General features: G+C 30.1%; 2 protein-coding genes across 2 annotated transcripts; both read right to left on the bottom strand.

Annotated features, from left to right (window-relative positions):
* LOC133796162 (auxin-induced protein AUX22-like) lies at positions 1 to 2601 on the bottom strand. Its single transcript, XM_062233645.1, has 3 exons — positions 2060 to 2601; positions 1467 to 1560; positions 1 to 500 (listed from the first exon to the last, which is right to left on the bottom strand). The coding sequence occupies exons 1-3, from the start codon at positions 2391 to 2393 to the stop codon at positions 380 to 382; spliced, it is 549 nt and encodes a 182-aa protein (XP_062089629.1). The 5' UTR covers positions 2394 to 2601; the 3' UTR covers positions 1 to 379.
* Positions 2602 to 12302: 9701 nt separating this feature from the next.
* Positions 12303 to 18931, bottom strand: LOC133795131 (palmitoyl-acyl carrier protein thioesterase, chloroplastic-like). The gene is made up of 7 exons (XM_062232579.1): positions 18742 to 18931; positions 18468 to 18640; positions 18263 to 18396; positions 13013 to 13147; positions 12753 to 12924; positions 12595 to 12663; positions 12303 to 12506 (listed from the first exon to the last, which is right to left on the bottom strand). The coding sequence occupies exons 1-7, from the start codon at positions 18890 to 18892 to the stop codon at positions 12303 to 12305; spliced, it is 1038 nt and encodes a 345-aa protein (XP_062088563.1). The 5' UTR covers positions 18893 to 18931.
* Positions 18932 to 22892: the final 3961 nt, after the last annotated feature.

Raw genomic sequence — 22892 nt, 5'->3', positions numbered from 1 at the left:
TTAAAAAAACATCAAACAATATTTCATTTATGTTTGAGAAAATTTGAAACACACATGATCACAAATACGCATGCATTTATGTGAATAAACAGGACAAAAAAAATGTCTTCCATATCTAGTACTTTTTGCTATTAATTAAACAATATATTAGTAATTAAAGACAACACTTTCACATTACTTTGTAATTAATTAAGCGATCATCATCATCATCATCATCAAGGATTAATAAACCGTACGTCTTCTGAAGAAATAAAAGGGACATATAATCAATATAGTTAAACTGAAAAATAATGTATCTGATGGACGGACGTGATTGAATTTGAGGGAAAAGCCACATGATCTGATCTGATCTGATCTCTATATATATATGTATTACTGCTTATTTGGTCTCATTTTTTAAGCTTCCCTTGAGGAGGAAACTCTTATTTGGCTGCAGTCCAAATCCCATGGCATCAGATTTCTTCATTATCCTCAGCCTCTTGCATGACTCAACAAACATCCTGAAAAATAATACACCAATATATTAATATTAGTTACCCTAAAATTAAAAGTATATTATTTTGTAAATTTATATATGATCAATTAATAATTATTGTACAGAAACAATAATTTCGTTTTGTATTCCTACCGACACCACTATGGTACGAATTTTCTCATGTCTGGGGTATATGATAAGTGGTCCAAGATATATAAAACCGAAAGATTATAATCCTAATCATGCATGTTGATTAAGCAAGAAAATTAACAAGGAACAATAATAATGAATTTATTAATTTGCAATTAGTTTGTTGACCATTAATATATATACTTAATTAGTTACTGTTAAGTACATGCCACGTTTTACAGAATTAGTCATTGGTTATGATTGTTGTGTGAACTTTATGGACAGCCACTCTCCACTCTCCACTCTCCACTCCAGTTGTAAACTTATTACGTTATTTCTCTTTTCTCGACCTCTTTTATGTCGATTATTTATTTGTCAAGTCTTTCAGCTTAGTGGACACGCCTCGAGAATATTTGACTCGATTGGGTCCGTTGACTTAGGGTCAATGGCCAACTTGCTTAATAATTTACCAAAATTTCATCAGAAATTTATATTTATATTAATATATATATATATATATATATATATATTGAAGGACTCAAATATAAACATCAGGATGAGTAAATAAATGAATATATTTTCTACACAATTAATTGTTCTAAATTTACCTATAGCACCAATAACTACATATAAGCAACCAAATTATATAATAAGGTATAAAAAATTATATATAAAATAAAACCATAAAAAAGAAGAAAATATACTACATATAGATCTTGTGAAAAATATATAAATTAAATTTCAAAATTTGAAATCTCTTATATATAAAAGTGGGATGGGGTCATATTTTTTTAGGTGGTGTTGAAAAATATAAATAAATACTACTAATAATAATAAAGAAGGGGTTGGTGGAAAGACTTACTCCCAGGGAACATCTCCCACTAGCATCCAGTCTCCATCTTTGTCTTCATAAATGGGCGCAAATTCGCAATTGTCTGAATCCTTCAACCCCTCTCCTGCTCAACCAAAATACCCAAAATATACTTTCAATTTTCGATGTATACAATATTTTAATCTTTTTTTTTAATTTTTCAATAAATTAATGAAATTTATTAATCCTACACATATATATACATATATATATATATAGATGCACTACAATAATTGTTGTTCTTCAATAATATATTTTAATTATATATAGAGAGAATATTATATATCGGACAATTAATGAATCTTTCTTCTCTTGTTTTTGGTTGTCTACTATTTTCCTCCGTACATATATACAAATAATTCCAAGATTAATAAGTATTAATTAAATTTCTTTTGATATGTAAAGCAAAACCACACAAAAACCCTTTAAATATCTTTTATAACTCTAATTATCCATATTATAATATTTAGCTAGGGACATATATAGCTCTATCAATAGTTTGATCTATGCAGTCACAAATAATAATTAATAACACAATTAAGGAAATATATGCATGATTTAAGAGAATAATTAGCTTTAATTACCTATGCCAAAACAGCCAAAGAGGTTCTCCAATGCAAGGGCAAGATCAGAGTAGCCCCCCTTATGCATGCTGCTCAAATCTAATTTACGCAGAAAAGGAGCACCATCCATGCTGACTTTGACGTACACTACTTTCTGATCACTACTATGAAAGCTGTTCTTCCTCCTATAAGAACACACCGGAGGCCATCCCACCACTTGTTGGCTCTTCTTCTCGCTTTTCTCATCGTCTCCTTCTCCGGCCATCTCCGAGAAAACCCTCTTCGAGCCCCTCGCTCCGGGGAGACCCAACCTCAGCTCCGTAATTTCAAGTCCCAGACCTTGATCTTTTCCCATAACAATAATATTATTGATGATCGATAATAATAATACTATATATTAGAGCACTACTCTTTTATAGAAAGTTAATTGGTAACGATCTAGCTAGTAGTACTATAGTAGTGGTTCTTTCTTTTCTTTTTTCCTTTTCAGTTCTCTCTTTAATTTTTTTTGTTGAGTTGATTTATAATATGAACGAGTTGAGAAAAAGGGCTAGTAGTTATAGTCATAAAAATGGAGAATAGAGAGAAGAGAGGACAAAGTGGGAGCAATTACAGGTCAAATATGGTTTAATGGTCGGTCAAATGAGGGGCAAATGTAGGGACTATTTGCCCCCTAAAAACACTAATAAAGGCCGGCACCATAAGTTGGATATGGGACAGATCCTAAGGCTGTATTCTTTTAGTGATTGGGTGAGATTTGATCTACACCGTCCGATTCGGTGACTTGGTACATGCCATGTGATTTGCCTGATTGTGGGGGATATCTCTCACAATTTATATAAAAATTATGGTAAACCTTGCTGGTAGGGCTTATATTAGTGTACCCTTGCCAACACGGTAGTATGTTTATAAACATGCGCATGCATATGTATATCATATTAATATATATATATATATATACACACACACATGTAACACAAATGTCACTGTTTATCGTGAGTGCATTATGGGTTTGTTTGATATAATGTATGGAATGGACATACATGAAACGGACTTGCCACATAATTTTATATCTTCATGATTGCATATTATTATGCATTATCTATATCATATGTCACATAACAGTTATACATGTATATACATACATTATGATAGGAACCCATTATGGAAACCCTTTTCTTGGGGGTGTCTGAGTCAGCTAGTATAGTGATATATGTATATACATATATATATATATATTAACTTCACAAACCTTTGTTTTTTGGATTAATTCAGTAAAAGTACTGTACTCTCTTAAGTTGCCATCACATACAAGTTAATGGACCCTTGCATAATGCGAATCAACAAACTGTACTCTCTCAAGTCTAAAACCTTGAGCTATACCCATCGAAAAACTTATCTCTTCTGTTTTTGGGGACCAAATATTTATTATCTATTTACCTGTACATATATGCATATGCATCTAATAATTATGTTTTTATTATATATAAAGGAATACGTAAATGTGTTTTTCCACTTACATAATTATTAATCCACGTAAAATAGTTGCCAATAAATAGCTAATTAACCTATAGCTATAGCCTAGCTACGTACGTTGCTTCAAGAGCTTGGAGCTAATAAAGATCATGTGTATAATGTTTTTTTGTTTTTAACGAAGAAATTTATGTTAATAATAATGTATTATTGTAAATTACATATCTACATTAAATCGCCGAAATAGGAAGTAGATAAGGGTAGGAAGAAAAAAAGGACGATAACAGCCAACTCTATCTCGCGGGCCACAAATAGTTTATCTAGTACAGTAACTATTTTTAAATATCGAAACAATCCAAATTACACTCATATCATCATATATAACAAAAATATATATAAAAAAAATTGAAGAATTAAACCTAATAAGTACAAAAATAAATGTCACAATTTGGACCAACGATATTGCTATTAATTAATGCTATATATATTAATTAAAAGATGTGACAAACACGTATATATAATTTGGTGAGTGTGACTATATATATTTTAATTATGTCATAAGTTATTTTATCGTTGTATAAGTAATTAATTATTTGTAAATACTTGTAGATATTTTTTATTACAAATTTTTTAAATGCAATTAATTTTTTTTTTACTAAATTATAATTTTTTTTTAGTGTGTGAAATTTTATGGTTGATAAATCTTCATGCTGGTAAAAAAAAAGATGTAAACAAATACATGACAGGAGTAAACAACTAGCATTGATTATTAATTTGAATGTGAATATATATTTATATATATATATATATATATAAGTGTGCATTTTGAAATGGCTACAATTATATGGATCATCATCTACTTGCATCTCTTTTTTTAGAAGTATATGAGACAAAGCTCGTGGGTGTCCAAACATCGTTTTAAATGTGTTTCATATAAATTTGCATAATATGAAAATGATAGAGATAAATTGGAAATATAGCTAAGTGCGTTACTACATATATCAAACGGTTATTTCACAAGTCTGGAATCTCATCACTAATTAATTGAATTTTTCATAATGTCCGTACGTACGTACGAATATGTCTGAAAATATTGACATAAATATTTATTGTTTTTCATAGAGCCGAATGGTCTTGATTCTTGTCCTCATCATCCATGTTTTAATTAATATTTCGGTTACTATACGTACGAAAACCTTTCACGTATCTCTATGTTTGTGTAAAAGTATCATAATAAGCAATAAATATGGGAAAATAAATAAATAAATATTACTTTTCTAGCAGGATTCCTTTTGCACTATCCATATATATAGGGTTATAGAATTTTAATTTAGTTATAAATAAGATACCAATTAATAAGTTAATTAAAAATAAAATACACACGTCTAGACAATATAGCCAAGTTGCGAGGTTTTATAATGCGTATGGGGCTAGACAACGCGCAAGTTGGGGTGGTGCTGTTTTTTCGAGTTTCAACTAAGGGACCCGAATTAATGGCCATGATCTCTTGGTCTAACTTTCAAATGTATACATATATATGTCTATATAAAGTGTGTTTTGAACTTTTAAGGACTACCCTATTTGTGGAAAAATCAACACGTAAATAAAATACTGATCAAGATCTCGTTTGAATAACAAGTTCCAAATCCATTATTAAAAACAATTTAATTAGAAGTATATATATATAGTTAAAAATATGTATCAATGTTTGTACATTACCCTCAATCAATACAATGAAACAGATATACGGATAACATGAACACATATTGAATGTTTACGATCGAACATCAATTATTTGATATCATGTGTCAAAATTCTACAACATAATCAAAGTCGGCACTATATATATATATAGATAGATAACACCGAATTAGGGGGGAAATAGTAGTTAAAGTGTTCAAGAACCTCAAATAAACAGACTCAATTAATAGATCTCAATCAAGAAATATTTTCAACAATATCTGTGGCTTCAGTTACCTGTTCCTAGCAGCTCCCTGTTTTAGTGCATAAAACATATACCTAACATCATATGATCCTAATTTAATAATCAAAATATCTATCCTCGATTTCCATATATATATATATGCATTAATTAATCATACACCATATATATATATGCCTTAGAAGATTTTTTTTTTGTTCAAACTAATGTGTGTAGTTCAGTTTCAAACTTTTAACATTATTAATTAATGTTAGTAAATTGGTAGTGTGTTGGACCAAATAAGGGTACGCAATCATAAACTAAACTTTTACTTATTAGTCGCCACATGATCTTATGCCTTTCATATGCGCCATGTGCTTAAGCATCTTATTATATAATTAAGGTGAGATGATAAGATTACATAGTAGTGATTTATATATATATATATTTAGTATACCCATATGTATATATTTATATGTAAAAAAGATAGTTGAACTCATCAAAACGCATAATCGAATGAATGAGATAGCGTAACCAATACTACGTACAGAACCAAAATAGAGAAGAGACAGCATCTTATGGTTAGGTTTTTCTATAACTATATATGCATATTCATTCATGCCTAAATCTTAATTACTATTTTATTAATTAAATTGGGCACTATTTTTAGGTACGTAATAAATGTTAAGTAAATATTATTGCTAACTCTCAATGTACGTACGGGGCCAATAACTGTGCAGTGTATAATATTATTATTATTATTATATAATGTGTTAAGAAATAAAGTAGTTGTGATTTTCGAAAGCCGGGAAAAGCAATGAATAACAACAGACACTAGATCATGGGAGGCTAAAAGAGAAATGTCATTGCATTTCAAGTTTCAATATACACAACTTTATCATATATATATATTCAACATTATTGAGTACTATACTACTACTGCCGGGAAAGGGGAGATATCAATATTCCAATTCAGGACTAGGGCTAGTACTAGTACTGTTTATATAGATCGATATTAACAAACAACTAATAAATGTATAAGAGAAATCAATACATATATAGGTTTAAGTGATGCTTTTATTTTATGACAAAAGCTGTAATTTCTCCAGAGTTTACCTACAATTTATATAGACCATCTCTTCATCTCCGATGTATGTGATATAAATTTTGTATCAAATTTGGTCGAATATTTTTTATAATTATGTTTTAATGCACACGATGTAAATTAATTAAAAATAGTTCATAGTAATTAATGACTTTTAATTAGTTTTAAGTGAAATACACAAAAGCTATTTAATTTATAAATTGTAGACTCCAATCTGTTTTCAACCTTGCACAAATTTAAATAAATAAATAAATAAAATATGTTAAAAATTTAGTCATTAATTATCAATTAATAAATTATAATAATCAATGGTAACATATTAAATAACAAAATATAAAATTTATTGTTATGCTAAATTTAACTCATGCTATATTTTATGTCAAATTTGACATAATTTTTAGAACATCATTGCAATAATATATTTTTAAATGTACTAAAATATAGAAATGCACTATTTGGCCCTTCATTGTAAATGATGTTAGTTCATCAAAATTAGTTAAAACATAAATAATATATATGACTGTTTTTTTATAAAAAAAATACACATATATCCTGTTTCTTATTTGGCTGGATGGATATTTTTATTATTATACACTACTATTTCTTGAATTGAATTTGAGTTATTTATAAAGTTTTAGTTATGTATTTATATATATTTTCTATTTTAATCAAAGTTATGGGATACTATAGCGAGGTGTTTATCGCACACTAATATATAGATGATGAACTTAATTCATCATTATTATTATTATTATTATATGAACAAATTTGTATATTAATTAGATGGTATAAATACCACATGTACTTCCAATTTTTTTATTTTTTTATTTTTTACTTTCTTATGATATATTGGTCAATACATACATCCAAAGAGAGATCGTGATCTAAATTAATTATTAATATTATTATTATTTAAAAAAAACATGGTACGTACATATTGATGGAAACTTTCATCTATGTATGCAACTAAGGGAAAGTCCTCTAATATTGGTGTAGGACTAGGATGTGAGCTTATTATAGTTATTCATTATTAATTAATCTGTCAATTTTTGGTCCAACATTTAATTGCTTTTGACGTAAGCTCAATTGTTTGTACCTGGCTAAATGGGATATTGTCACGGCCATATATATCCATTATTTTATAAATAATGTAATCCAGTTGATTACATTAAAATAGATCAACTATAGTAGTTCATGCACATATATAGTTTTCAGAACTTAGAATCCTTCAAATTATATTTCTAGATTTACAAAACATACATATAGTTGACGATGATTGATAAGGACTATCAGTAATTTGCTTATACATATATAATCATTATAATAAAGACCAAAAACTCTAATAATAATTATATATATATTAATTCTGATGAATTGATCTTAAAGTTATCGATATGATCATGAAAACCCCAAAATTAAAAACAAAAAAATCAACCAATTATAAGTTGGCCAACAATGTCGAACTAAGCTTCTGACATCAATGTCCTCCATCGAATTAAGTTGAGTTATCCAAGTTGTATTGGTCTCCGATAATCCCACCAATGGTTAAACACACAATAATCTAATTAAAAATGAATTATATTATATATATACTTGATTTTATTCTTTCTTAAATTAGTAATATATATTATATATGTATAGAGTTATTATTACTGAAATATTCGACCATATAATTAATCGATCAGAAAAATAGTTTAATTTTATTATATGATTTATTATGAGTTAAAAAAAGAAAAAATGTTTCTTTCCAACCGAGCATTAGATACTTTAGTAATGGGGTTGGGTTTGACAAGAGAAGAAGAGTAATAGTAGGGCATATCCCCACACGTGATGGAGTTGTCTCCGCCACATTACTGGGTCTTCTCTTCTCTTCTGCCCAAAGTCTTCATTTGTTGGGTTGAGAAAATTTGAGTTGAGATCCCACCAAAAACTCAACCAACCAACCCTCTATTTCTTTTATTTTATTTTTATATACATATATAACTCTTTTGAAAATAAGAACAAACACAATTTATATAGACAATCTAATTATGACATATCACACCCATTTGGTCGGGTCAGGCTGCCTGAAAATCGATCCATTCAATTGAAATTTTGAATTTAAACTACATATCTAATTCATGGGTTAATGGGGGTAACGCGCAATAATTAAAAATTTGTTGCCTCCAAATTTTGGAATTTCTGTAATGATGTTCAATAAATTTACAAATATTGTTACACCACTTAACGGGTATAATTAATGTCATTAGGGTAATTTAATCGCATCAAAATAGTGTTGGGTAGTATATATGATTTTTTTTTATTATAATATATATAATGACGGTACAGTGTAGCCTAATTTGCAATTTTCTCCTATCTTATGCACATGATTTGTTTCATGGATTGTTGACTATTGTGTGACCAATATATGATTTGGTTAGTATGAGTGACCTGTTTATAAATAAGGTAGGGTTTTAGTATCACTTTCCCAAAAAAGATTTATAGTTAGATGAATTTGTTATAAGGGAATACGTAGGCCCATATATCTGAAATCTTTATGAGCCACTCTTGCACCCAACCCAGCAGGCACACGACACTGCCATTTATTTCAATTTTCAAGGAAATTTAGTAGTGACTTCGTAATATAGAGACCCACTAATCTAGTACCACTATCATATTCATGCTTGTGGTCAGATACTCTGCTTGTGATTCTGCTTCACCACAAAATATATAGAGTTATACTATATGTCTGGTGAGGTTATATATAGTTTCTTTATCAATCATCATTAGTTATCTGTTGGGAAAAAAAAAAAATTCTTTATAGGAGAAAAAAAACAGTTGAAACATCAAATTATAATATTATAATGTTTATAATTTATAATTAAAATGATTTATAAAAAATTACTAAAATAAAAAATATTTTTTATAATTTTTTTTATTATATTTTGAAAAATCTATGTAATAATAAATATATAAATACCAGTTTTAAGTTTTAGCATTAACATCTGTATAAACCTCTTACTAAGGTATTTTCTATATGTTTTATTGCAGATTTAAAAAAAAAAAAAAAAGAGTATTCAACTTTTTAAATTTTTTTAACGAACTAGTACATATTTTGTTCTACTTCTAATAAACGACCCAACCTAACACACACATTAGTACTACTACTGTTGGCCCCAAATCAAATTATATTCTTGTTTTGAAATTATAACGAAAAAAACCCATCATAATTTCTTCATGTCTTTTCATCCAACGACTTTTTTTTCTTTATATATGTATTTTTTCTTTTCAAACGCGTATTGTATTTTCCCATGTGCCTTACAGAAAGAGTGGCTTATACTGTTAGATTTTTAAGTCGATTTTCACGTTTTTTTTTTTAGAAGATTTTCAAGTTGATTATTGAAATAAAAATAGTTTATATTTATATAAATATATCAATTAATACCATCAACATCTAAGTAATCCAAGTTTTGTAATTGGAAAAAAATAAAACAGAAGGATTGATGAAGAATACAGACTTGGCAGGTATAGAGCAAGAGATGGTGAGAAAATTGAGAAATACACAAAATGATATTGGAATCATCTCAAACAAAACAACAAAATAATCAAATATCGAAAATAATAATATTATCAATCATTTTCATGAATAGAGTACAAAAGAAAAAGAAAGTATAAAAGAAGATTTCCTTAACATTATTATTAAAAAAACTTATACTTCACTTTTTTCAAGAAATACACTCAATTAATATTGGTAAGCAAAATTATCTTAGGCGGTATTTGATCTATCAAAATAAATAAATTCAACTCTGCTGTCAAAGAATTGTTTCCAATTTATGTCTATCAAATAATAAAAAAATACGTACTTCTAAATAGTTGTACTTGTACGTGTGACATTGTCAGTGTGTGGGAGAAGGAGTAAATCATATCTGTTAAAATTATAATTGTTAAAATAAGAGTAGTAAAGTAGTCATTTCTTTTAAAATTATATATGGATGGTAAGAGTGCTCCAATAAATAAATATTAGAAGCCACATTATTAGAATAATAATTCATTTTTTAATGAAGTCAAATATTACAATTTAGAAGAATAAATATTTTCTTTTTATGTTATAAACTAAACACTAAAATAACCTCTGTATAAAAATAAACTCTCCCCTCCAATGATTATTTGAGGGAAATAAACATAAACTTAGTGCAAGCGTGATAAGCCCTGATCTAGTAATTGAAATTATATAGAGAAATAATAAAAGATGACCCCTTTCTCTATTATGTTTTTATAAATATCCATCTTTAGATTTAGTAAGTAAATAACCTTTTAAAATTAAATATACCAAAAAGAAAAATAATTATATCAGAGACAAAAATAAATATATATCGACCAAACAAACAGATATACCTACTAAAAAAACTACCCAAATAAACAAAAAAGCAAATATACTATAGACAAATATTGTAGGAGCAGCTTACAATTCATTAATTTGGGCACAACAACTTGTTCAAGAACAAAAAAAAGATATAAGAGTTCAATTGGGAGGATCGGTAGGATGTTAACCAAAGCAACTCTGATGTTCAAGTTAGTCTGATTGCAATAATAAATAACATAGTAAAAATGAAATAACGAAAAAATAAATTATAAAATGATGAGTAAGAGAAAAATGATGATAGCGATGGAGCTTGATGGCAAGGTAGGATGGCTCGTTCGACTATCTCAGTGAAAGTGTTAGGGTCTAGTGTGATTATTCGATGATCTTTGACTTCACTTTATAGAGTATTCCATAGTATCGTTGGCCCTTTTCCTAATCGTCCTGTCTGACTCGCTCCAAAGGGGTTGTCCCTGGAATATCATCAGAAGGGATACATCCCTTTGACTCCTTCTATAGTTAACTGACTCGACGCCTTTGACTGACGGGGTAGATATGGATGCAGATCTGGGTATGAATTTCAAAGATAAGGATATGTAAGGACTGAAAAGGCCGAGTAGGCATGTGGACCGAGTAGGTTGTGTGGGCTGGCTGCATGGACTTTCAACGAGTATGGACTTACTCATTCGTATTAGCGTCAACTCGGTTGATTCGTATGATTGCCTTCTTTGGCTTTAAGCACATTATCGTTTTAAGCAATTTTTTACCACTACAAACACAATATACCAAATGCAATATAGGAGAGAAAAAAAATAGATATACCGACCAAATAAACATATATACTTAAGAAAAATCTAGTCAAATAAACAAGAAGGTAGATATAACAGAGAAAAACGTACATATATTGACCAAACATATAGATATACTAGAGCCCAAAAAAAATATACGAAAAGCAAAATAAATATGCTGATAAAACTAACAAATAAATTAGCCAAGTAAAATTCTCAATCTCTAAAGAATTCAAATCTTTTTTTTTTTTAAATGATCAGTCAAAAAATGATATTTATTAATAAAAAATAATATGTTATTAATTATTAAATTATTTATGCCATTTACTAATAAATTTAAAATAGAAACATATATATATATTTCTTACAATAGCGCTATTTTGCTCTAAAGTCCAATTATATGTGCGTGTTTCTTAGCCATGGGCCGGGCTTGGCGGACCACATGAGATTGTTGGGGCTAGTAGCTTGCTTCCATGTCTTTGGTGAATGAAGCATAACATATAGCAGCCCCATTGTGTTTGCAAATGCAAATAGATTATTTTTTTTACCATAATAATTATGCAATTTTGAATCTCAACTTTTAGAATAATAAATCTGCAAAATTGTATAATGAAGTGTAAAGTAATATATAAATATATTCAGTTTCTTGGCATCCAAAGAGTTCTTCCCCTCAAAATTCTTGCGCCATTTTGAAGACGAAGAGTGTGTTCTAACTCAATCCCTTCAGCTTCTCTGGAGATGGCAGATAAAGACTGCACCAAACTGTTCTTTCCACACTCCTTTCGAAACTCCAACTTCAATGCGCACAACTTTTGAGTCTCTAATATTGAGTCAGGAGCACTCTGACATTTTACCAACTTATTATGACCACTTAGTTGAACATGTATCGATATATATGAGATATTATGATTGAGTTAATAAAAGAGCTACCTCGAGGATCCACTTGATATATTTGACATGGTTCACATGTTGATTGACATCCAAATCCGTCCAGTTAGGCTGCAATTTATAGTAAACATAAATGAATTAGCAGAGTGGCTTAATTAGGATATTATTATTTGATTAACTGGTTAATGTATGTGCCATACCGACAAATCTGTTATTACATAATCTGCAGTGTCAAAATCCAAGTCCCTTAGCTTTCTACCATCATCAATGATTATTGGATCACACTCCATAAACACTGCCTTTGTTTCTTCTCTAGTTTCCTCAATGAACTTGGATAATTTCCTTGTCTTCTTATTCATCATCACATACACACTTGTTTTCATCCCCAACAACATACAAATTCCCTTAATCGATTAATCTTACCAAAATCTCAACTCAGTAAATGTATAAATATATAGTTATTTCTTCTTTTCTAGCTAACCTCACAGCTCGAAACAGAGTTTTTCCTGTCTTGTAATCACGGCCTAGCCAGTCACGGCGCACGCCGTATCTTCCTGATGCACAAGTCCATGTGTCTACTTGAACAACATCACTCCTTTATATAACAACACAAAATAAATAATTTGTTACTACTTAGTGTTAAGATGTGCTACACATTTCTAGAATATTTGTATCTTAGAATATTCTAGTGAACACTTTAGAAATCTAGTAAAATAAATAAACTAGAAAAGCTTAGAATATTTAGAAAACTAGAAGTAACCAATCAAGAAGAATGTAAATCAATTAGAAAAGTCTAAAAAAGTTGTAAATCATATAGAACTAGAATAATCTAGATAAAATTAAATGTAGGGGTAAGCAACTATAAATACCCCATCAAGCTTCTAAATTGTAACCAAGCTTGAGTAGCCAAATCAAGTCTTTTACTACTAACTTACTACCTTGTCTCCTCTTTTCCTACACACATAAAAATTAAAACATAACTCTTCCTTGTCCCACCAATCATCCAACTTATCAACATCATCATACTACACTACCTAATATCCATCCTATACAACCTCCATACATAATAATTTAAATAATTCATATACAAAATAACAATTATCTTACTCAATCTCATTTAACATTCCATCAGTGGTATGAGAGCTCCGTTCAATCATATCACTGAGCGTAATCTTTTCCGTTCATCAACATGAGTTTGGAGTCCAACCGCTCTTCTCTACCTCTTCCAATTTTCCATGGAAAAAACTATGATTTTTGGTCCATCAAAATGAGGACCTATTTTCGATCACAAAATCTATGGAAAATTATTGAAGAGGGAGTCACTATTCCGGAAGACATTACATCTCTTTCGGAAGATCAAAAGAAGGTAATGGAGGATAGTCAACAAAAGGATTCTCATGCATTATACTGCTTGCAGCAAGCTATGGCAGACAATCTTTTTCCACGGATTATGGGCGCAGCAACGGCAAAAGAAGCATGGGACACGCTGCAGGAGGAGTTCCAAGGAACAATTAAGGTACGCACTGTTAGACTACAAAAGCTTAGAAGAGATTTTGAAAATCTTAAAATGAAAGATAATGAGACTGCAAAAGATTACTATTCTAGAATTAAAGAAATAGTAAATCAAATGGGAGCCTATGGAGAAATAATTTCTGACAAGAATATAGTACAAAAGATACTAATTTCTTGTACAGAAAAATATGATTCAATAGTTTTTGTGATAGAGGAAACTAAAGATTTAGAAACTCTATCACCAACTGAACTAATGGGCTCTCTTGAAGCTTATGAAAGTAGACGAGAAAGGCATAAGGAAAGTGAAGCTGAAAATGCCTTTCAGTCTAAAATCAATCCGCGGTCTCAAAAACCAAAAGTTGATGGGAAAAAGACACAAGAAAAACAAAAAGAAAATAACGACAAGTATCCTCCATGTGGCATTTGTAAAAGAAAAAGTCACTTGGAGAAAGACTGCTGGTTTAAAGGAAAACCACAGTGCCAAAATTGTAAAAAATTTGGCCACACTGAAAAAACTTGTCGTTTAAAGAAATCCCATCAAGCTAATTTTCCGGAAGAGAAAAATGATGAAAGTAATCTCTTCTATGTCTGCCAAGCTGCAACAGAAGAAGGAAAAGATACTTGGTATCTTGATAGTGGTTGTAGTAACCACATGACGAAAAATGAAAGCATCTTTTGTAGTCTTGATAAATCCAAGACTAAAGTTAAAATCGGTAATGGTGACTTCATGGAAGCAGTCGGCAAAGGCACCATTGCCATTGACACTAAAAAAGGCAAGAGATACATCAATGATGTACTCTTGGTACCCAACATCGATCAAAACCTACTTAGTGTAGGCCGAATGATTGAAAAAGGGTACTCTTTGCATTTTGAAGGAAATTCTTGCACAATCTATGATAAGCAAGATAAATCCTTTCAAATTGCAAAGGTAAAAATGAAAGAAAACAGATGCTTTCCTATACAATGGAGATATGCAAGCAGTGTGGCAATGCAAGCACAAACAGATGAGTCATGGTTATGGCATAGAAGGTTCGGTCACTTTAACTTCCATGGGCTAAAGATCCTCAAGCAGAAGAATATGATGCGAGACCTCCCAGCAATTAAGGAGATCAACACAGTCTGCAAAGGATGCATGCTCGGGAAACAACATCGGCAACCTTTCCCATCCGGCAAAACTTGGAGAGCCAAAAAGCCACTGGAGCTGGTCCATACTGACGTCTGCGGGGCAATGCGCACTCCATCAAATGACCAAAACAGGTACTTCATTCTCTTCATTGATGACTTTACTAGAATGACATGGGTTTATTTTATGCAACAAAAGTCGCAAGTCTTCGATATTTTCAAAAAATTTAAATCCCGTGTCGAAAAACAAAGCAGTCACTACATCAAGATAATTAGAAGTGATAAAGGCAAAGAATACACTTCTAATGAATTCAACAAGTTCTGTGAAGATGAAGGGATGGAGCACCAACTCACTGTTGGATACACACCAGAACAAAACGGCGTATCTGAAAGGAAAAACAGGACTGTTATGGAGGCAGCAAGAGCCACGCTACTAGAGAAAGGTCTCCCAAAACGATTTTGGGCAGAGGCAGTAAGCACTGCAGTCTACTTGCTCAACAGATGTCCAACCAAAGCCGTGCAGAATAAGACGCCGATCGAAGCTTGGAACGGACGTAAGCCATCAGCAAAGCATCTCAAAGTCTTCGGCTGCATATGCTACTCTCACATTCCAAAAGAGAAAAAAGGCAAGCTTGATGAGAAGACTGAAAAAGGAATCTTCTTAGGCTATAGTACTCAATCAAAAGGTTATCGAGTCTATAGCTTGGAATCAAATAAACTAATAATCAGCCGAGACGTAAAATTTGACGAAGATGCTGCATACAACTGGGAGACACAAGAAGTTGAAAGAAAGACAGTCAATATTCCTCTACCGCCAAGACAAGAAACTGATCAAAATGAAGTTCCAACTCAGCCAACCACAGAGGAACCGACACAAGTCATAGAATCCCCGCCAGACTCACCAGTAAGGCGAACAAGACCGCTTGCTGAGATTTATGAGACATGCAACCTAGTGCTTATGGAGCCAGAAAGTTTTGAAGCAGCTCAACAGAAAAAAGTATGGAGACAAGCCATGAATGAAGAGATAAAGATGATTGAAAAGAATGAGACTTGGGAGCTTGTAGATCGTCCACAAGACAAAGATACTATAGGAGTCAAGTGGGTCTACAAGACAAAGCTAAACGCAGATGGCTCTATCCAAAAGCACAAAGCAAGATTAGTTGCGAAAGGATACTCACAACAATACGGAGTTGACTACAACGAAACATTTGCTCCAGTTGCCCGCCTCGACACAATAAGGGCATTGATAGCTCTAGCCGCACAAAAGAAATGGAAGATTCTTCAACTCGATGTTAAGTCGGCATTTCTTAATGGCTTTCTCGAAGAAGAAATATACATGGAACAACCTCAAGGATTCGTGGTGCAAGGACAGGAAGATAAAGTTCTCAAGTTGAAAAAGGCCTTGTATGGCTTAAAGCAAGCTCCGCGAGCCTGGTACAGTAGAATCGACCACTACTTCACTGAACAAGGATTCAGGAAGAGCAAAAGTGAGCCAACACTCTATATCAAAACTCAAGGTACGAATGAAACACTTATTGTCTCCTTATATGTTGATGATCTCATCTACACAAGCAATAATGAGAAGATGATAAAGAAGTTTAAAGAAGACATGATGAAAAATTTTGAGATGACCGACTTGGGATTAATGCACTACTTTCTTGGGATCGAAATAACTCAAAAAGAAGATGGGATCTTCATCTCACAAAAGAAGTATACGGAGACACTATTGAAGAAATTCAAAATGGAGGGATGCAAAACTGTATCAACTCCATTAGACAACAACAAAGCTCTCAAGAAGGAAGATGGCTCACCAAAAGCATATGAATCAAAATTTCGAAGTCTAATCGGCAGCCTACTCTATCTAACTGCTACAAGACCAGACATAATGTACGCAGTTAGTCTTCTATCAAGATTCATGCATGATCCAAGTCAAGTTCACTACGGAGCAGCCAAGAAAATCCTTCGATACTTACAAGGAACAAAACTTTACGGAATCTGATACGTAGTCATGAATGAGTCAAAACTGATTGGCTACACAGATAGTGACTGGGCAGGATCCATGGACGACATGAAAAGCACGTCAGGATATGCCTTCACACTTGGATCTGGAATATTTTCATGGGCCTCAAAGAAACAAGCAACAGTTGCACAATCATCAGCTGAAGCAGAGTACATTGCAGCAGCAATGACTACAAGCCAAGCTATATGGCTTAAAAAAATACTAGAAGACATGAGAGAATCACAGAAGGAAGCTACAAAGATATATTGCGATAGTAAATCAGCTATAGCAATGGCGAAAAATCCAGTATTTCACAGTAGAACTAAGCAGCATATAAGCATCAAGTACCATTTCATCAGGGAAGCAGAAGCAAATAAAGAAATCGAGCTCAAGCACTGCAAGACTGAAGAGCAGGTAGCAGACATATTCACAAAGGCACTACCAAGAGGCAAGTTCGAGCTACTGCGAGACATGATTGGAGTTACCGAAATGTGTATCAAGGAGGAGTGTTAAAATGTGCTACACATTTCTAGAATATTTGTATCTTAGAATATTCTAGTGAAAACTGTAGAAATCTAGTAAAATAAATAAACTAGAAAAGCCTAGAATATTTAGAAAACTAGAAGTAACCAATCAAGAAGAATGTAGAAGAATGTAAATCAATTAGAAAAGTCTAGAAAAGTTGTAAATCATATAGAACTAGAATAATCTAGATAAAATTAAATGTAGGGGTAAGCAACTATAAATACCCCATCAAGCTTCCAAATTGTAACCAAGCTTGAGTAGCCAAATCAAGTCTTTTACTACTAACTTACTACCTTGTCTCCTCTTTTCCTACCCACATAAAAATTAAAACATAACTCTTCCTTGTCCCACCAATCATCCAACTTATCAACTTATCAACATCATCATACTACACTACCTAATATCCATCCTATACAACCTCCATACATAATAATTTAAATAATTCATATACAAAATAACAATTATCTTACTCAACCTCATTTAACATTCCATCACTTAGTTATATACACTTTACTACTATTTATAACTTTCCAAGGTGTTTTAATAATTTACCATGAAGGGTAGCTATCAACCACAATCTGCATCTTGTAGACAACCCAAATCAGATTTTTTAGGCACATCGCCGGCGTAGAACCGAAACCTTCCGCCACCAGCCCCGCGCTTATGAAGTGGTTCAGTGCTGATTCCTTCACACATCCAAGAAATTAACATGTTTGATCATATAGTTCTATCATATACTATAACATAATATCATTACCTGTAAAAGATTGATTAAGGCTCCAATGGAGATTTTAGAATCCGGGCCTAACTCATATGATTTAATCAAGAAGTTTTGCTGGAAAATAAGCTTCCCCTGCACCAATTTTCCGCCGAATAAATCATGACCACAACTATTTTCTTCAACTTTCCCAGTTGTTCTTCCTCCTGAGGCTGCAAAATACGCAAGAGAGTTTTATAAAATATTATTATAGGCTATAACATTGATTGACATATATATTATCTAATATCTATATAGATAAGCTAATACGTACCTCTGTTTTTGACAACATTAAGTTTGAACTTCAAATGATTTGGATTTATAATTCCACTACAAGACGTAGATATGGTTAGTTTGTTGGTTGGCAAGGTTGATGAGGGTGATGCTAGGAAGAAAGGTGTCGGAGAAGCCAAGTAAAACGCCATGGTAATGATGATCAGGTGGTCAATATATACTGCTAGTGTATAGTTATAAAAAATAATAATCAATCTCTTTTTATGACAAGACTAAATACTTGCAGACGTGATTAGAAATATAGTTATCTAAAGCAGGTAGAGTTTTTAAGTTACTATAAAATGATTGGAGATGGTAATAGTATACGGGAAAGTGTAAGAGATTTTTTTTAAAGGGAATAACAGACATGTAAATAAAAACAAAAGTGAATTATACATCATGTGAGGAGGGATCTCCATGTCGTTAGTCTCTTAGATGTATCTATAAATATATATATTTATATATACATATATATAATCATGCAAAATATGACACCAGATAAAATGTTTAATGAATATATATATACATATATATATGACCCCGGCACTTGATGATATATATGCAGTCGATGATGATAAGGACAGTCACAGCCATTATAGTTCAGAATTTCACCAATATTCATGCACTTACACCTAGCTAGTCCTGTACGAGAGGAATAAAAAATCTAGTTAATGACATGAATGTGCAGAGCTGAATTGAATATTTTTGCTCTTACTTCAGTTCAGTTAATTAATTTTTTTAATTGAATGATGAGTTATCTAAAATTAATTGATTTAGTATTGATGAGGAAAGAAACCTCACCTGATTTGACTATGTATGCAGCAAATGCTAGGGTTTGTAAGTTAGTAAGAGCCTTATTAATAGATTAATGCTAAAGGACACCCATAGTATCCAACACTAATTTATATAACATATCAAAGCAATTCAGTATTAGTATTGGCCCCATACATTTTAAGTTAAAATAGAATATATATATATATATATATATAGGACTCATCAATTTGAGGTACTGAGCACCATAAGTACCATATAGCCATGCTCTTATTAATAAGTTGAGATTGAGTTTGCAAAATGATCATTATATTCGTTGTATAGTATGAAACTAATTATATAATAAGCAGATGAGATAAACAATAAGACTTGAAGCTTGTTGATTATAATTTTTGTTTATTTACTTCCAATGTTTGCGTCCAAATTCCAATGATCCTTTTGCCAACATATGGCGGTATTAAGCCTCATGAGTATAGCAATGCTCATAATTTTTGCCAACATGCATGTTTATATTTCTAAGAGTAATGCTACACATAAACTCAAATTGCACACATTTTTTTATATACTGTGATGTGTTAATTTTTATCATATATTTTACTTTTAAATATTACCACGTCAATTTTAATAGTTGAACTTGTGCTAATTATATAATCTACCTACTATTTAATCAAACCAAAACATGCATATGTAGGTTTGTAGAAATAGTATTGATTAGTAATATGAGTCCTCAGTCTAATATGTTGAAGCCCATATTTTTCAAAAATGTCACTTTTATAAGTAAATTACATATTTGACATTTAATGTAGTTCAGAATGTTATACATGAATTTTAAGACTACTATCTATTTAGAAGATTAATTATTGTCTCTTTTAGTAATCCCTTAACCATGACTACTATAAAATCATATACATTTGATCCTAAGTTTATATCATGTTCGATGTTCTGTTATGGTACGTATGGTTTTGTAGGGCATTAAGCATGACATGAATTTGTATTGACCCACAATTAATCCCTACAATTTAATCTTATTTTCAAAATTAATAATGATTGCATTGTTGAGAGTAAATCTGAATTTTATTATCTTGGTTTTTTTTCCGAAAAGATAAACATATTTTCTCATTGTTATTTGGCAAAATTGGCATTGGATCAATTATTAATTTTGTGCTACTTTAGTAATTTCATATGACACGTATAATTAAACAAATTAATAAATAAAGAGGTCGAACTAGCTACCGAGACGCACACCCCTCATGCAAAATATATTTAAGATGATATACTTATAGTAGTTACAAAAGTAAAAAAACCTTCTAAAAAAGACATCAATATATAAAACATTTTATTAATTTCTCTCTAAACTAAATCATTTAATTATTAGTAACAACGTAGTTGTATTGGATACACGTCATACAGTCATACACATATTAATATATTTAATGTTTTCAAACTTATGAGTATCTCAATGGCTTATCTATTGAACAGATTGATTGATAAATATAAAATTGCAAATGACAATTTCAACATGAACAGAATCTGATTAACGAGTTGATGAGGTCAAAGGTCAAAATAAAGATTTCTTTAAAAAAAAAAAATCCTCTTCCTTCAAACACATTAAGTGGATTTTTAATTCAAAAAAAAAAGTTTCCACAGTAGTTTCATGTGACAAATATTTTTGATAATATACGCGAGAGGCAAAGCATAATTATTTATTAACCAATATCCTTAATCATATAGTTTTAGGATAATTCTACGGTGTATACCAAAAAAAAAATATACACTAGTGCATATCTTAAGTATTTTCAGCTCATAAATAGTTTTCGATACAATTTTTTTTATAATTGTGTTTATTGTAGTTTTTTAGAGCATCCTGCAAATTTTTAAGAAATTTTGAATAATTTACAATATCAAAAATTAGGTTCAAATAGATTATTGTACGCGTGACTAATTTTTTTTATGTACATGAAAAACAACTTATTTGAACTTAAATTTTGATACGGTAAATTATTCAGAATTTCTTAAAAATTTGCAGAAGACTATAAATAACTACAATATAAACAATAATAAAAAAATTACTTTAAAAATTATTTACCACCCAAAAAACACAAAATATATGCACGCTAAGTATCCTATAGTTTTATACAACTAATTAATAATTACATGTTATATCATATAATATATATAGTATTTATTAATAATTTTGTTGAGACTTTTTGCAGCAGTTTGCGTATTGTACATCTCAAACTTGCTGGCATGATAATAATATATATTTATTGTATTTTCAACTAATAAAACCGACCACAATCTTTTAATATTTTCGATAATTTATGTAGGTATATAGATATTTGTACATCACATAGAAAAATACAATAGAATAGAAAAAGCAGTCTTACATGAAACACGTGTTTTTTTTATCCTCCTTTAAACTTTAATGTTTTTTTCTTGCTTGTATTTTAATTGATGTTGATCTTTATACCAATTTGTCATATTTTCTTTTGATTGAGATGAAAGATTTTAGTCTTGACATCGGATATCTCTTCTATATAATAAGTGTGTAGATAACGGAAATTTTTGGTTTTAACGGTTTTTTATTTTTTTAATGTTAACTTTAACGGAATATTCCTATATTTAACATAATATTCTTATATTTAACGGTAGTTTGTAAGTACTTAAACATAAATAAAATAAAATAAATAATTAAAAAAAATTAAAATAAGATATTTTTGAGATATTTTACAATGATAATTATTTTAAAGTAATAAATAATCAAACAAATTAAAATATGATATTTTTTTAGATATTTTACAATGATAATTATTTTAAAATAATAAATAATTAAACAAATTAAAATATGATATTTTTGAGATATTTTACAATGATAATTATTTAAAAATAATAAAATCATACGTTTTATAACTTAAATAAAATTTAATTAAACTTAAACGCATTTATTAGAATAATATCATATTAAACATATAATATATTCTACTGTGAATTAGCAACAAATTTAATTTTTTTTTTTAAAAACTAGCAAGAAATGTATAATATTTAATATTATATTAAATATATAATATATAATCTCTTGTTGTCACTCCCAAATTCAAAAACTATAATAAACATAAACTTACACAAAAATAAATAAATTATTTAAATAAAACAATATACTTATTTAAATTTTATATGACATTAATATAAATTTAATAAAAATAATTAATATATTCTGTAAATAAAACTAAGCAAACGTGCATATTGCACGTTGTTTGTATCTAGTATATATAATATATGCACGTATACACGAGTGGTGCTAGAAATATTTTTCAATAAAGGCAAAATAGAAAGTAAAAAATAATAATTATTGTAAGAATATTAATAATTTTATAAAAAATA

Source organism: Humulus lupulus, chromosome 8 (genome assembly GCF_963169125.1).
Source record: "Humulus lupulus chromosome 8, drHumLupu1.1, whole genome shotgun sequence".
Lineage (NCBI taxonomy): Eukaryota > Viridiplantae > Streptophyta > Magnoliopsida > Rosales > Cannabaceae > Humulus > Humulus lupulus.
The sequence above is the reverse complement of the archived record's forward strand: the minus strand, read 5'-3'. Positions and strand labels throughout refer to the sequence as shown.

What these genes read in the sequence shown, in the direction of transcription:
- LOC133796162 (XM_062233645.1), bottom strand. Translation starts at nt 2,393, where the DNA reads ATGGGAAAAGATCAAGGTCTGGGACTTGAAATTACGGAGCTGAGGTTG. An exon ending in CTTTGGCTGTTTTGGCATAG is followed by an intron (nt 1,561 to 2,059) that starts GTAATTAAAGCT and finishes TTGGTTGAGCAG; the next exon opens with GAGAGGGGTTGAAGGATTCA. An exon ending in GTGGGAGATGTTCCCTGGGA is followed by an intron (nt 501 to 1,466) that starts GTAAGTCTTTCC and finishes ATTATTTTTCAG; the next exon opens with GATGTTTGTTGAGTCATGCA.
- LOC133795131 (XM_062232579.1), bottom strand. Translation starts at nt 18,892, where the DNA reads ATGGCGTTTTACTTGGCTTCTCCGACACCTTTCTTCCTAGCATCACCC. An exon ending in TAATGTTGTCAAAAACAGAG is followed by an intron (nt 18,641 to 18,741) that starts GTACGTATTAGC and finishes CGTATTTTGCAG; the next exon opens with CCTCAGGAGGAAGAACAACT. An exon ending in ATATCAAGTGGATCCTCGAG is followed by an intron (nt 12,507 to 12,594) that starts GTAGCTCTTTTA and finishes GTAAAATGTCAG; the next exon opens with AGTGCTCCTGACTCAATATT.